General features: G+C 44.5%; 1 protein-coding gene across 25 annotated transcripts in view; it reads right to left on the minus strand.

Annotated features, from left to right (window-relative positions):
- Positions 1-12,682, minus strand: part of ppfia2 (PTPRF interacting protein alpha 2) — a 126,236-nt gene that overhangs the window by 9,547 nt on the left and 104,007 nt on the right. For 19 of the 25 annotated variants that reach the window (XR_010911940.1, XR_010911941.1, XR_010911938.1 and 16 more), the window contains 14 exons: positions 12,456-12,602; positions 10,444-10,578; positions 10,217-10,303; positions 9,729-9,812; positions 8,946-9,077; positions 8,790-8,852; positions 8,448-8,539; positions 7,127-7,259; positions 6,355-6,572; positions 5,250-5,490; positions 3,854-3,883; positions 3,618-3,748; positions 2,925-3,106; positions 1,878-1,968 (listed from right to left, as the gene is read on the minus strand). Coding sequence is in view for 11 of the 25 variants with exons in the window: in XM_067489670.1 (XP_067345771.1) it covers positions 1,878-1,968; positions 2,925-3,106; positions 3,618-3,748; positions 3,854-3,883; positions 5,250-5,490; positions 6,355-6,572; positions 7,127-7,259; positions 8,448-8,539; positions 8,790-8,852; positions 8,946-9,077; positions 9,729-9,812; positions 10,217-10,303; positions 10,444-10,578; positions 12,456-12,602 (1,766 nt within the window). In the remaining 14 variants the exon portion in view is untranslated. The remainder of the gene's footprint in view (positions 1-1,877; positions 1,969-2,924; positions 3,107-3,617; positions 3,749-3,853; positions 3,884-5,249; positions 5,491-6,354; positions 6,573-7,126; positions 7,260-8,447; positions 8,540-8,789; positions 8,853-8,945; positions 9,078-9,728; positions 9,813-10,216; positions 10,304-10,443; positions 10,579-12,455; positions 12,603-12,682) is intronic. The other 6 variants (XR_010911942.1, XR_010911948.1, XR_010911945.1 and 3 more) reach the window with 1 other exon arrangement.

Here is a 12,682-nt window from a genome sequence, read left to right on the forward strand (position 1 = left end):
TTTAGTGAACACATTTCATAACAAACAGCTCTGAATCAACAACCCAGTCCCTGAGTATGTTGTCGGAGAACTTGACAAATGGAAAGTGCGTGCTCAGTAATAAACGTGATCCATGGAGCACTCTCACTGAAGGCCTCAGTGCAGTGAAAAGGGCCCTTAAACACATCATACATGGCAAACAGAGAAAATGTGTTCGTCCCAACGACACAGCTACATTCACCGTCTTATCTATCCAGCACATAGGGGGGAAGATAGCTCATGTTTTATGTTCAGGTCAAGTCTAATGCATGGAGAAACACATCCACTGAACATGGCTAGGGAAAGGGAAGTAAGGTAACAGTTATGATAAATCATACAAACGAAAATTGACATCGCCATAACCAGAGGTTGCAGCTGGTTATTTCACACAAATAGAGACACATATAAGGAGAGGAAGACATTCCGGGTGTGACAATTAGGCCCCAGTTTTAGCGGCGGCACATTCTCTGTCCGGCCATGGATACAGCTGCCACTGAACTGTGAAAAGGGGGGGAAGAAACGTCTTCAGATGGTACATGGAGAAAAAAGAAAGAAAGCGATGGCATCATCAGCCATGAAGGATAGAGAGATAAATAGATAAGAGATGTCAGCTTTGGCACTGGTCTTTCAGGAGAGGACGGATGGCGGACAGACAAGAGAGGTGGCAGACAGACAATGGGTCATAATCCAGGAGGTCAGTCATACATCCTCACAACTTACCCGCTTTGTTAGAGTCAGAGGATGGTGAGAGGAGGGAGAGGAAGAGGGGAGAGAGTCAGAGAGCACAGCAGAGAGAGAGAGAGAGAGAGAGAGAGCGACGGGGAGACAAAAGTACACAGATGAGTTAATAGGCAATTAACATACAGCTCTAAACACAAACACGTGCACTCACACACACACACACACACCTCACAACTGAGAACATTCATTTACAGGAGCATCTGTAGATCAGTCAAAACACGTCTTCTACAATGCAGCTGATCACATGTCGTGCAGCAGAGGAAATGAGAAATGCACTGAAACTTACATTCAAATGCTCGGTTACAATCAGGTTACTTGTCGTCACCTCTTAAAGAAAAACAAACGCAATCACACCCACAATGAGACCACGGCAGTACTGATCAATCAAGATGCTGAAATGGAAACAGTGCAGGCAGCTTAATGGCATGCAGAGTGGAGGAGGCACCAAGATGCAAGGTGCTTGTGGTGGTGTGGCCTTAATCCCGGACACTGCTATGGAGAAGTCAGTGCAGTGGAAGAGAAACAACACGTCTGTCAATGTACAACGCACAATACTCTATACTGACCATCTACATGGGAGGTAAAGTTAGTAGTCATGACAACTCAATGTGCACTTCGAGCAAATGACATTCATCATTTGGCACTGAGAGCATGGCAAACGCACGCACGCACACACACACACACACACACACACACTGCTGCTGTAGTAAGATTTCCTCAGATCATGGAGGCAGGAATGTGTATAATCTATGGTTGGGTGTGTGTTGGAAACTCATCTTCAGATCCAAATCTTAAACTAGTTTTGGGAGAATAATAGATTCTTTTCAGCCGGGATCAATAAAGTGACGCTGGGTCTAGCTGATCTGGATGCTCCTGGATCCAGCCTGGGCTTCGTATCGATTTCATTGTCCTGAGGACAGACGTGCCTCCGTATGGGAGCTGGAGGCTAGAACCACCGTCTGTGTTAAAGGTCAGATTCACCTATATAGTGCAGTGCAGAGAAGATGGATGTGTACTTGTATCACCCTGTATGTTAAATATATTTGTTGGACACTGATGGATGTGTGGGAAACGACCCTGCTGACGTGGTGGGAACTAGTGAGGTGCTGAGAGCTTACTTCTTTTTCAACCTGCGGTCCTTCTCAGCCTGGGTTCCCAGCTTGCCCACGCCCATGTCCTGACCCGCCATGTCTGGGTCCATCATGGTGGCTGATAAAGAAAGAGGATATCAATACCAACTCAAATTAATATAATACTGAACACGTCTCCTTTTGTAACTGCGGCTTTGATTGATGTGTCTAAATGAATGATGATTGTTCTTTAGCCTAATATTTGTGAAGAAATCAGCCTTATTTTTTTAAAGATATAACACCTGCACTTGTCATTTATTGGTGGTTCACTGAGGGACAGTGTTTGTAAAATATAATTATTACTTATTACTTAAGACACTTCCATCATCTTCCAGCCAGCTTAGTACTCGTGCTGCTGCTAAAGGAGACGTGGCCAAGTCAGTACTTTGTTTGTAACTTGTTACACTACTCGTAACTGGGAAAAGTAATAATACAGTAACACGTTGGATGGATGCTTGATTTGAAAGTTAAAGAGACCCAGTCAAATGATTTAATTATAGATTCAGAAATGTTAATTTCACATAGGTCTCGTCCAGGTAAAATATCATTTTAGTCTGTTGGCCACAGGACTCAACATTCAATCCAACTAAGCAATGACATTTCCTGTTGCCATCTTTGATTATGTCATAACGAAGAGACCCTACTTTTCCTGCTCAGGACTGATTTATTTCAGCATCCAGAGAGCTGAAGAATCGGAGGATTTGGGATATGCTTTCTGAATTTGGGTGAGTGTTGTCAGATGACTTGGGGCTTGTCTACTTTGTGTATTGAATTTTGCAATAATTTATTGACAAGTGTTTAACTAAAAAAAAAAAAAACTTGGGCACTTTGTAAATGATGTGAATTGCTTTATATTGTTAGATTGTGGAATAAAGTCCGTGCTGTGAAAGCAGCAGTTGCAGATTGTAGTGTGTCAACTTAAGTTGGAAACATTTTATTTGGACTTTTTAACTGAACGTAGTAAAATTGAAAGGCAAGTTATGGCAATAACACTGGAGGCAAATCTTACAAAACACCTCAGTGATGAGCACTCACCCTGTGGATCTACCATGACCTGTCGGTGTGCCAGGTGTCCAAGTCGACCTTTCTCCTTCTTGCCAAACAGCCGTCCGATGGAGGATTTGATGCCCTTCTTCTTCGGCTGTTTATGCAGGGAGTCTTGGCTGCTAGCTACACTACTCAGGGCGCTGGCCTCAGCCTCCAGAGAAGCTACGATCCTGAGGACACAGCAGAAGGTTGGTGAGAAAGTAGGTGAAAAATGTGGCTTTGCATCAGTAACTTTTGATACAAGATGAACAGTTCATAGCAGTGAATTTAGCTCAGGTGTGAATATTTCACATTTCCAAGACTGAAAGTGTTGCACTTATATGTGCAAACTATCCAATTAACTTTCTGCTTTTCCCAAGTTTTCAAGTGTATTTGTTTATCTCAATTACTGAAGCCTCATCTCATCCTAACTTGTTGCTCAAGCCTGTGCTTTAAGTTTGATTAATACCCAGAGTATCTTTAAAGTGCTGAAAAATGATTCATGGCTAAATTGCTGCTACATTGGAAGCTGTAAGTAGCCAGTAAACCCTCCTATTTTCATCAACCGTCTGAAAATTAGAGCATCGAGCATTTTTACAAAAAAGAACAGCAGTTACCACCAAGAGAAAAAGAAACGTGGTGAAGGTGCATTAAAAGATCAACTTCACACTGAATGGGACTGAGACAGGAAGTGACACCCACCCTCTTGCGTCATTGTGCGAGGAGGCTGGCAGTGTGTGTGTCATTCGGACGGTCCGTGGTGTTGGAGGTGGAGATGTCTCGCACTTGATGGTGGCCTTGTCCTCGCGGCCGTCCTCGTCTACCGCCGCTATCTGAGACGCCAGGGCCAAAGAATACGTACATTAGATGTGACCCTTGGATTGTAGTAAGTGAAATCACTTATTCGGGGTAGGAGACGTTAAATGCGGTGTGCGTACCTTTCTTCTGTGTTTCCTCAAATCACTGGGCTGTTGGGTGAAGAAAAAATAATAAGTCCACACGTTACAGCATGGACATACATGTTAGAACTTGATAATAGATGTGATAGTAGAGTATTAGCTCATTCTTTGCATCAAATCATGAATCAAAGCAGAGGGACAAAGATGAACTGATAAATCACTTGAAACCACGGTGTTGACGTATACGAGTATTTTTAGCACTGCAGTGTTTCGGTTCATCTGGAGTGTTGAAGCCTCGGGTCAGTGGTGAGACAGCCAGAGAGGAACCGAGCTGCAGAATGTAACACTGTCTAATGTGGGAGAATGTGTGAGCCAGTTCTTTGACACCCAGGCTGCATGCAGGTCTATTCCTCTGAACGCTACTTTAATTCTGAATCAATGCATAAGCTGATGTGGACGTGTGATGCCCCATGAGTCTCTCTGCATCTCTACCAACCTGGAAAAATCCACCTTACATGGCCTCACACACAGTCACAGCACTACACACTACAAACAATTTCTGCAACTGGATGCCTCATACAAAATCAGAAATCCACGTGTCCCCCCCAGTTGTTGCTCTCGTGATGCAACAGCAATTTGTTTTCCCATCAGTGTGATATCTGAAAACCCACTTGTCTGTATTAGACGAGATCCGGACACATAATATATCTTGCTGTTATCTCCTAGTGCAACCAAAACAGTGACACATCAAGCCACAGGCTGTTATTGTGACACGGTATTGAGGGTCACGGTTTCTAATCACACAGCCACATTTTGCATGAGGCATCTTGTGTTCTCGGATTCTACTGATCGTCCTGGTGCCGTCATAAATAGTCAATACTTAGTAAACTAAATCCAATTTAAAAGCGATTTATGTATTTTCCAATTTCACTTCTATTGTACTTTCTCCAAGCAGCACTAATTCACAACAAAACAAAATGTTATAATTAGAGTCAAGACTTTACAGAAAACCCCACTTCAGCAAAGACTAAGGCCTGAGCGGAGAGGAAAACCCCTTTAACTGAAGAGAACGCTGTGACAGAACCAGGCTCAGGGTGGACTTTGACTGGTGGGGGTGAATGGAGAACAGAGAGAAAAGGAAAGAAGAGCAACATGAAGCACATTTCAAACAAATCTATTTAAAGAGAGCATATTACGCATAAATGTTGGGTTCACATATTCATTCTCAAATTGTTTTGGATGATTTAAAATTCAACAAAATGACTCGTTTATTTGCATAATGGACCTTCATGCAGAACTTTGCCCTCTGTGTTTAATATGAAAAACAAGAGTTAAGTTCAATGGAACCTGGTATAATAGCATCTACTGATTTTAGCCCAGCAGGGGTCAGTGTGTTTGGGATTGAATAACGGACGTCTACGGTCGAGTAACTTACCAGCGTCATGACCCCCATGCGCTCCATGTCCCGGGCAGGGCTGCGAGGATCCAGCTTCGGGGTGGAGTGTCCACTGGGTGGGGAGGAGGAGGCCAGGGAGGAGGCAGTGGCTGAGGCAGTGATGGAGGCTCCGTGGTGGTGCATTCGGGCCAGATTGAGCCCTTCAAGGCTGACGCTGGCCACCCGATTCTCAATCTCCTCCGCCCGCAGCTCCGTCGACTCCTTCTCCTCCTGGATCAGCCTATGAGGAGGAGGACAGCGGCACAGTTGCTTTATATTGTGGCAAAGATTTGACAGTGTAGATCAACCTTGGATTCCGCCAACGACAAGCATGATATTCTCATCATCTGTGGTGGTATTTGGAGCTGGATATGTGGAGATTTGCATAACATATTCCATTAAATACCTACAGCATAAGGCAAAGTAATTAAAGGCCAAACTGGGGAGATAAAAAGCTAAAAGGCTAAAAGTCAGGTCATTATTTTTAACCATGGCCAGGGTCTAACTTTGTAATTAGCTGAGAGCATGATCACTATCTGCCATCGGATTTGAATGAACTCTCCCTGGGCACTGGGTGTGTTGACGGGGGATGGAAATTAGCCAAAGGCACATTGAAAACCCTTGAAATAAAGTAGCGAAGTTGCGCCTCGGGTTATGAATACTTATCGGCACAAGATAATTACAGCATTAACAAGCAAGAGGCAGATCATATTTCTCCAGCCTCCACTGCATTCAGTGATGGTGTTTGGTTCAGTGACAGGGAGAGCGATTTATGGCTCGCTGCAAAGACGACTCAGGTTTGAGTCCGATGTGCATGATACATTTTTATGTGACAGTTGGTTTATGAGCAGTAAAATCATATTTTAGCAAATCTACAAGTGATACACGATTAACATCAAGGTCTACGAAATACACCCTACTTTTGTAGTCACTGATATGGGTGGACTGTCACATAAGAAGCCGAAGAAGGGGGCAGAATCAGGGCACCGTGAGGGAACTTTCCAACAAAAACACAATGAAAAATGCAATGAAGCCAGAAAGGCGAGAGCTTGTGGTAAAATGGAATCATTCATATTCAGTGTAGACAGGTGTGTGTGTCAGGTACCGGATCTCCTTGTTGATTGCGTCCAACTGCTCCTGCAGCATCATGGCCAGCGTCTGGGCGTCAGAGTGTCCGCTGGGTGAGAGCAGGTCCATGGAGCTGAACAACGTCTCCCTGTCGTCGTCATCGATGTCGGACATCTCCGTGTCGCTCTCGAAGTGGTGGCCTCCCAGAACCCCGAGCTGCTGCGAGCGCCACTCGTGCTCCCCCAGTGATTTAGCCTGCACACAGAGACACGGACACAACAGCCTCTTAAGGTAATGAAAGTCGAATTTGCTGTGGTGTGATCACACTGTGATGAAGAGCTGAGGCTGCTGTCTCTGACTCTTACCTACGTATTTTAATTTTAACCGTGTTCGACATGAGATCCCAAAAACAAAGAGAAGCCAGACTGGACTCTCCTGTCTTGAATGATAAAATCTGTCTGCTACTTTTACAAATGATTAGAGAACCTGATGTGACTACTGTTGCTTTATACTGTCTGAGTGATGTTCAGCTTCAATTAACATGAAATAAACTGCTTGTGATGGTGGGGACCCCAACACTGCAATCAAGAGAGGCCCAATGACACGGTGCATTTCTCTCCCGTGTATAATCTTCCTATAAACAAGCTGACAGTAGCTTAACACATTCACTATAATGCAGGACCGATGGATCCTCAAGTGGATCTCAAAGGTTATTTCTTGCCACATTGAGGACTGAAATTCAGCAGAACTAGCAGCTGTCAAAGCAAAAACACAAAGTCCGACACCGACTGAAGGTCTCTGTGCTTCACCTTGGTTTCACGCAGACCCACTCGACCTCTCCTTGTCCGGCGGATGACCTTGGCCGAGCGGTAATGGTCCGACTGGGTTTCAGCCAAAGACCCCAATGAGAATCGAAGCTCTGCTGACGTGTCCAGATGTGACCTGAGAAACAACACCTATTAGTGGCAAAGCAGCTAAAGAACATTCTGGGCTCCTTTAAAGAACCTGTGTACTACAACACCTGACAGGAATTTAGAAGTGACGCAGTGGTTCAACAATAGAGGAAACAGTTTTGTCAGTGACAGATAAAATAAAAGAAATCCAACTCCTTTTAAATCAGTTCTATGTGGTAAATATTGTTCTTTAATTGATTCTGCAGTGGATTTAAGCAAATCACTGGAGATACTTTATTGACTGTAGCTGCAGTAAGAGTCTGTAGACACACACACACACACACACACAGTGTGACCTGTTTCAGAGCGTAGCAGTAACATCATCTTCTAGAATTGTCTGCTGGACTCTGAAGCAGATGAAACCTGACTCCAAATACAGATATTATAATATTTGGACACAGACCAATCTTGGTTTGTGCAGTTGCTTAAAAATTCTCCCCAGCTCCAGTGAACTCAATCTAAATTCTATCCGGAGATATTGTGAGAAATGGCCGACCGGCAGAGACCATTAAACTTAATTTCCTTGGACAGCTTGCTTATAGTTAGGATGATGGCTAAATTATTCTCAGCATACTGCCGATGGTCTTGGTGCAGCAGGTGCTAATCCACCTAAAGACGCCGGAATGTGCAGTAAACACAATAGTGAACACAGAATGTCCATTGATAGAAAGACAGACTAGTCACATAAGAAAGTATAAAATGTTTTGTGTTTTTTCATCAGCTGTTCCACAAACTTTAGCAACAGGATTTGACTTTGTGCAGCGCACTAACCAGTGCCACGTTCTGTAAACTGCGTGTGCTACAAACAGCAGTGAGCCTAGTTCCGAGGCCGAGAAGGCGGCTTTTGTGCAGGTCGGTCCCGAGTGACAACACCATGCAGTCTAACCTGACCAGCACACAGACTTTATGTTACAGAGCATTTGGCCTCACATACACACAGAGTGAACCATGGTGAGGAGGCAGGATGAGGCAGAGCTGGTTGCTCACAGTGTAGAGACAAGTGAATGAAACTTTTCTCACCCGTCTTCATGTTCTGTAGTTGCAAAATGACACATTCAGTACACCATACACTGAAAAACAACAGTGTGTTCAATGAACAGCACTCTCTTAGCAGGTCCATTGCACTGATTATGCTCTAAAAACCCAAGAGTCAGTGTCACATCTACTGCTAGCCTACCTTGACAGGGTGGGTTCTGTGAGGGAGCCCGCCCTCAGTCTGAACTGGTCCAGCTCTGATCTCAGTTTCTCGATCTCCTCGGCCAGCTGCGTCTGGACAAAGCATAAGGACAATGTGTCATTGCAGGAGCTGTCTGTGATGTTAGCTTGATGATCCCACTGCAACGTACTGAGGTCGTATTAGTGCAGGTGGAGCTTATCGTCTGCATGTGGCTGACTATGGAAAAGTAACTAACAGAGGGAGACTTTCTAAACAACTTCTTAAATAATTTTATTATTCAACTAATGCCAACAACCTATTTCCAAAAACTATCTGAACCCTCATCATTTGGTTTTAACCTACCTTTTCCTGGATTGACTCCTCGTACTGTTTTCTGTAACCTTCCGAGTCCTGGATTAACATATTCTGCAAAAAGAACAACATAAAGGAGGATTTGAGAAAATCCACCTCCTCCTGACACTGACAGGACAGAAATGACACTGATGTGTTTCCTGTAACCTTCTCTTCCAGGGCTGCCATCCTCTCCTTGAGGTGAAGCTGAAGACGCTCGTTGGACTCGGTGAGGAGTCTGTCCACTGTGTCCGAGAGTCGTTTGTTGTGCTCTTCGTTCATCTTTTCTCTCTGTCGAGCCTGGAGGGATCGAGTACACCGTTTTATTCAGACCAACTACAAAATGAGGGACAAAGCCCTTTTACGCGTCTGCTGTGAAGCTGACCCCTCTGACTTCGCTATTTTAAAATATCTCTCAAGTTCTAGCTGAAAAACGCCTCCAGATGACATCACTCGGAGGAACTCTCATCACTCACACTATGGAGTTTGTAATCATGGTCAACCTGCTTTTCCAGAGCTCCTCCAGCTGCCATCATAAGAACTTCTAATGATGACAAACTCCTCCGGGTGATGTCATCTGGAGTTTTTCAGCCAGAAGCCGAGAACTATTTAAGTATAATTATCATAGTGTAAAAGTCCTCCCTATGCAGAGCTATATACATTTTAATACTGGCTTAGAATTATGAAGACAGAGCTGCGTCCTGCCAAGCGCTTAAATCGTTTATTAGTTGATTCTATTTAGTTTTAAGATTCAGCATCTCCAAACCAAATTAAAATGAATATACTGTTGGATCATTGTGAGCCAGACCCTTCTCTGAGGAGTGTGTCAGACAGTGATTTCAGGTTTAACCAGCGATAAATCGGCCACTGCACCATCAATCACAGTCGTCTCAAGCGCTCATGCTCATGCAGGGAGTGGCAGCCTGGCATAGCGCCCCCGCCGTGACTCACCCGTAGCAGCTCTTGGTTCTTCTCCTCCAGCTGGCATTCCAAGTGCCTCATTCGCTCCTCAATGCTCCCGTGACGCTCTTCCGCCTACGGATGGACGACAGCAGAGACAGGACAAAAAGAGGGCACGATGATCTGCGGGTCTGACAGCCCTAAAGGGGCAACAAAGAAAAGCCAGTGGCGACGACACAAGCCAAAGCTTCTACCCCAAACTCAAAGATGGAGGTCTATTGTTTTAAAGCATAACTGGAGGTTGAAACAAAGAGTGACAAGAAGAAAGATGGAGAACAAGGCCACCAAAAGGACAGAATGAAAGACGAAGAGAGCCGCTTCAGCACTGCCAAGTATGAGCTCCAGCCAGAAGTGCCATGCAGCTGTCCCATGGTGGCAGAACAGCCAGAGCAGAATCCTAGTCACAAAACACTAACAAGAGAAATGAATGAAATCTGTCTACAGGAGTTGGCAGTAGCTGTGATGCCCTGTGGGACTACCTTCCTAAGAATGGAGTTCAAGTCTTGGAGTTTAGCTTCCATTACAAAGTGATAATCATCAGGGGAGGAAGAAGAGCTGGAGTCAGACTATGTGGCCGAGGAAGAGGAGAGGGACATGTTGAAACGTCACGACATGACACCACGTGCACACTTACACACAGAAAAATTATCTAGACACCATGGCATCTGTCACAATGTGTCAGGAGCACGTGCGGCGATCTTCCCACCTTAGTGAGGGCTGCTATCCTCTGAGCCAGTTCGGCCTCGACCTCTGGCAGCGTCTCTGCCTTCCTCATGGTCTGCTGGAGCTTCTGCTCTGCGAGCTCCAACCTCTCCTGTAGCTGCCTGTTCTTCTCCTCCATCTAAATACAAACGACATCCCTTAGTGGTTACTGATGAGATTCATGAGGAATTGTCCAATGTCCACTCGCACATAGATTGAGGCCATACTACACAGTACCAGTATATGACATGTATTCTAAAACACAATACACAGTGAAGTCTCGCTTCACAAAGAAAAAGCTAAATTAATGCTCCGAACCCTTTAGATGATTATACAATTTGTGTTTGTGAAAGAAAGTGTTGATGTTCTTTGACAGGGACTTAACGAATGAGAGAAAATGCTAACAGGAAATGGAAATTTTTTAATTTTTTTTTTAGTAGTAATAAGAGTTTTTGAAAACAGGACCATATTCCTAGTAAAGTTAGGACGTTATGTAAAATGCACAGATGTAGCCCCTGAAAGCGTCGGTCTCTGTTGCGTGAGTTCGTCGCTCTTGCAGCGATTGGCACACGATGAGCGTATGTGGTCTGCAGGTGGCGTCAGCTTCAGAGTTACAGCACCCGGTGCATGCGCACATCACAGTCCCTGCCAGCATCACTGTATCCGTACACCAACAATGTACTGGAGTAGTTGACTTGTCCACTTTGTCTCATTCCATTTAAATGAGCTTGGGCTCAGAGAAGGCGGCTAATTAATGAAGTTCACACTGTACTGTGTGCATCATGAGCTCTGCAGCCGTGTCAGTGTATCTGCTTTGTTTCATAGTGAACTTCTCCAAAAAGGTGCTGGGCAGTGGGAGGGTGGGTAACCATGGAGATGGTCTCACAGGTGTGAATGACGACTACATTTAAATACGAATGAAAAGATCTGCAGGCATCAGCCTGGTTTTACTATTGTTCTACTTTTTTAAGTTCACAGTAACCATCTGTGTGATCGCTTGATAAAGTCACATCAACTTCAACATATTTTGGTTCCTTGAAACTTTATGTTTGGGAAAAGTTTGCTGTTCTCATGCCTCTTAAATAAAACTGTATAAAGTTTATTTTGAAAAAGTATGGACCAATTCAGCATTTAATATGTCGTCTTTCCAGTTAGGATGGAAAACAGGTTTGAAATGAGTAGCAACTCACTGCAATTACATTCTAACAGTGTCCAAACATTTCTGGAAATGGAGGAGAGGAAACCTATGAAAACATAATAAATTAAAATAAATTAAAAGTAATCCAGTTTTGTTCCTCTTTATCCTGCCATTTAGTGAATATAATAAAAATGCTTCCATTAATGTGAATCTCCTACTTTGAATGTCGACGGAGCATCATCGCCTGGCAGAAAATAGAAGGCTGGCAGTGCCTCAGCACTTCTTTAAAATAGCACCATAGCAGAGTCAGAATAGCAGCGACTCTGCACTTGCCAAGAGTGACAGTGGCAACTTTTGCTCCGCAGATACCGGTAATTGCCCTAATTAGGCATTCAGACACTGTATTCTTCTTAAGACCGGAATCAAACCCAGCATTCAGTCAAACTGCCACCTCATTTTTCCCGTCTTGCTCTGGGTTCTGATCAGTTTTTAGACACTCTCTGGCAGATGCTCTGCTCCCTAAAGCACCAGGCCTGGCAGCTCAGTGTGCAGAAATTAGACGGGGGTTGAGGTGGAGCTGCACTGTGATACTTTCTGTCTGAAGCTATATCATCATCCCGCTGGTGTTTGAGAGAACACCGGGGGAAAGAATGACAGCGTTTGTGTGGCTGATATTCTCCCCAGGTTCCTTTCTCTCCGTGGTTTTTTCGCTTTTCCACCATTTTCTCTCGTCCCTTCATCCCTGGAAACCTTTGTTAATTGACCTGTGAATGGTTCGTCTCGGTCTCACCTGGACCTCGAAAAACTTTAAAGTTCGGGTTGCAAAGCTAGAAATAACAAAGTGACTTGACCACCAACCCTCCGTGGATGTCACAGACCTGTCTGAGGAAAGCCTCCTTATTGGCCAACTCATTCTCCAGTTTGTCGTTGATGTCGTGCACTGAAGTGGACTCTCGTTGGGCACTCAGGTAGCGTTTCTCCAGCGTGACGATCCGTTCCTCCATGTCCTCCTTCTGACACATGGCCTGTTTGTGCACACACACAAAGTCAAGCCGGGAGCAGGACAACACAACAACAAAGACAATTAAGTTGGAGAAAAGTTTTA

Source organism: Channa argus, chromosome 21, assembly GCF_033026475.1.
Source record: "Channa argus isolate prfri chromosome 21, Channa argus male v1.0, whole genome shotgun sequence".
NCBI lineage: Eukaryota > Metazoa > Chordata > Actinopteri > Anabantiformes > Channidae > Channa > Channa argus.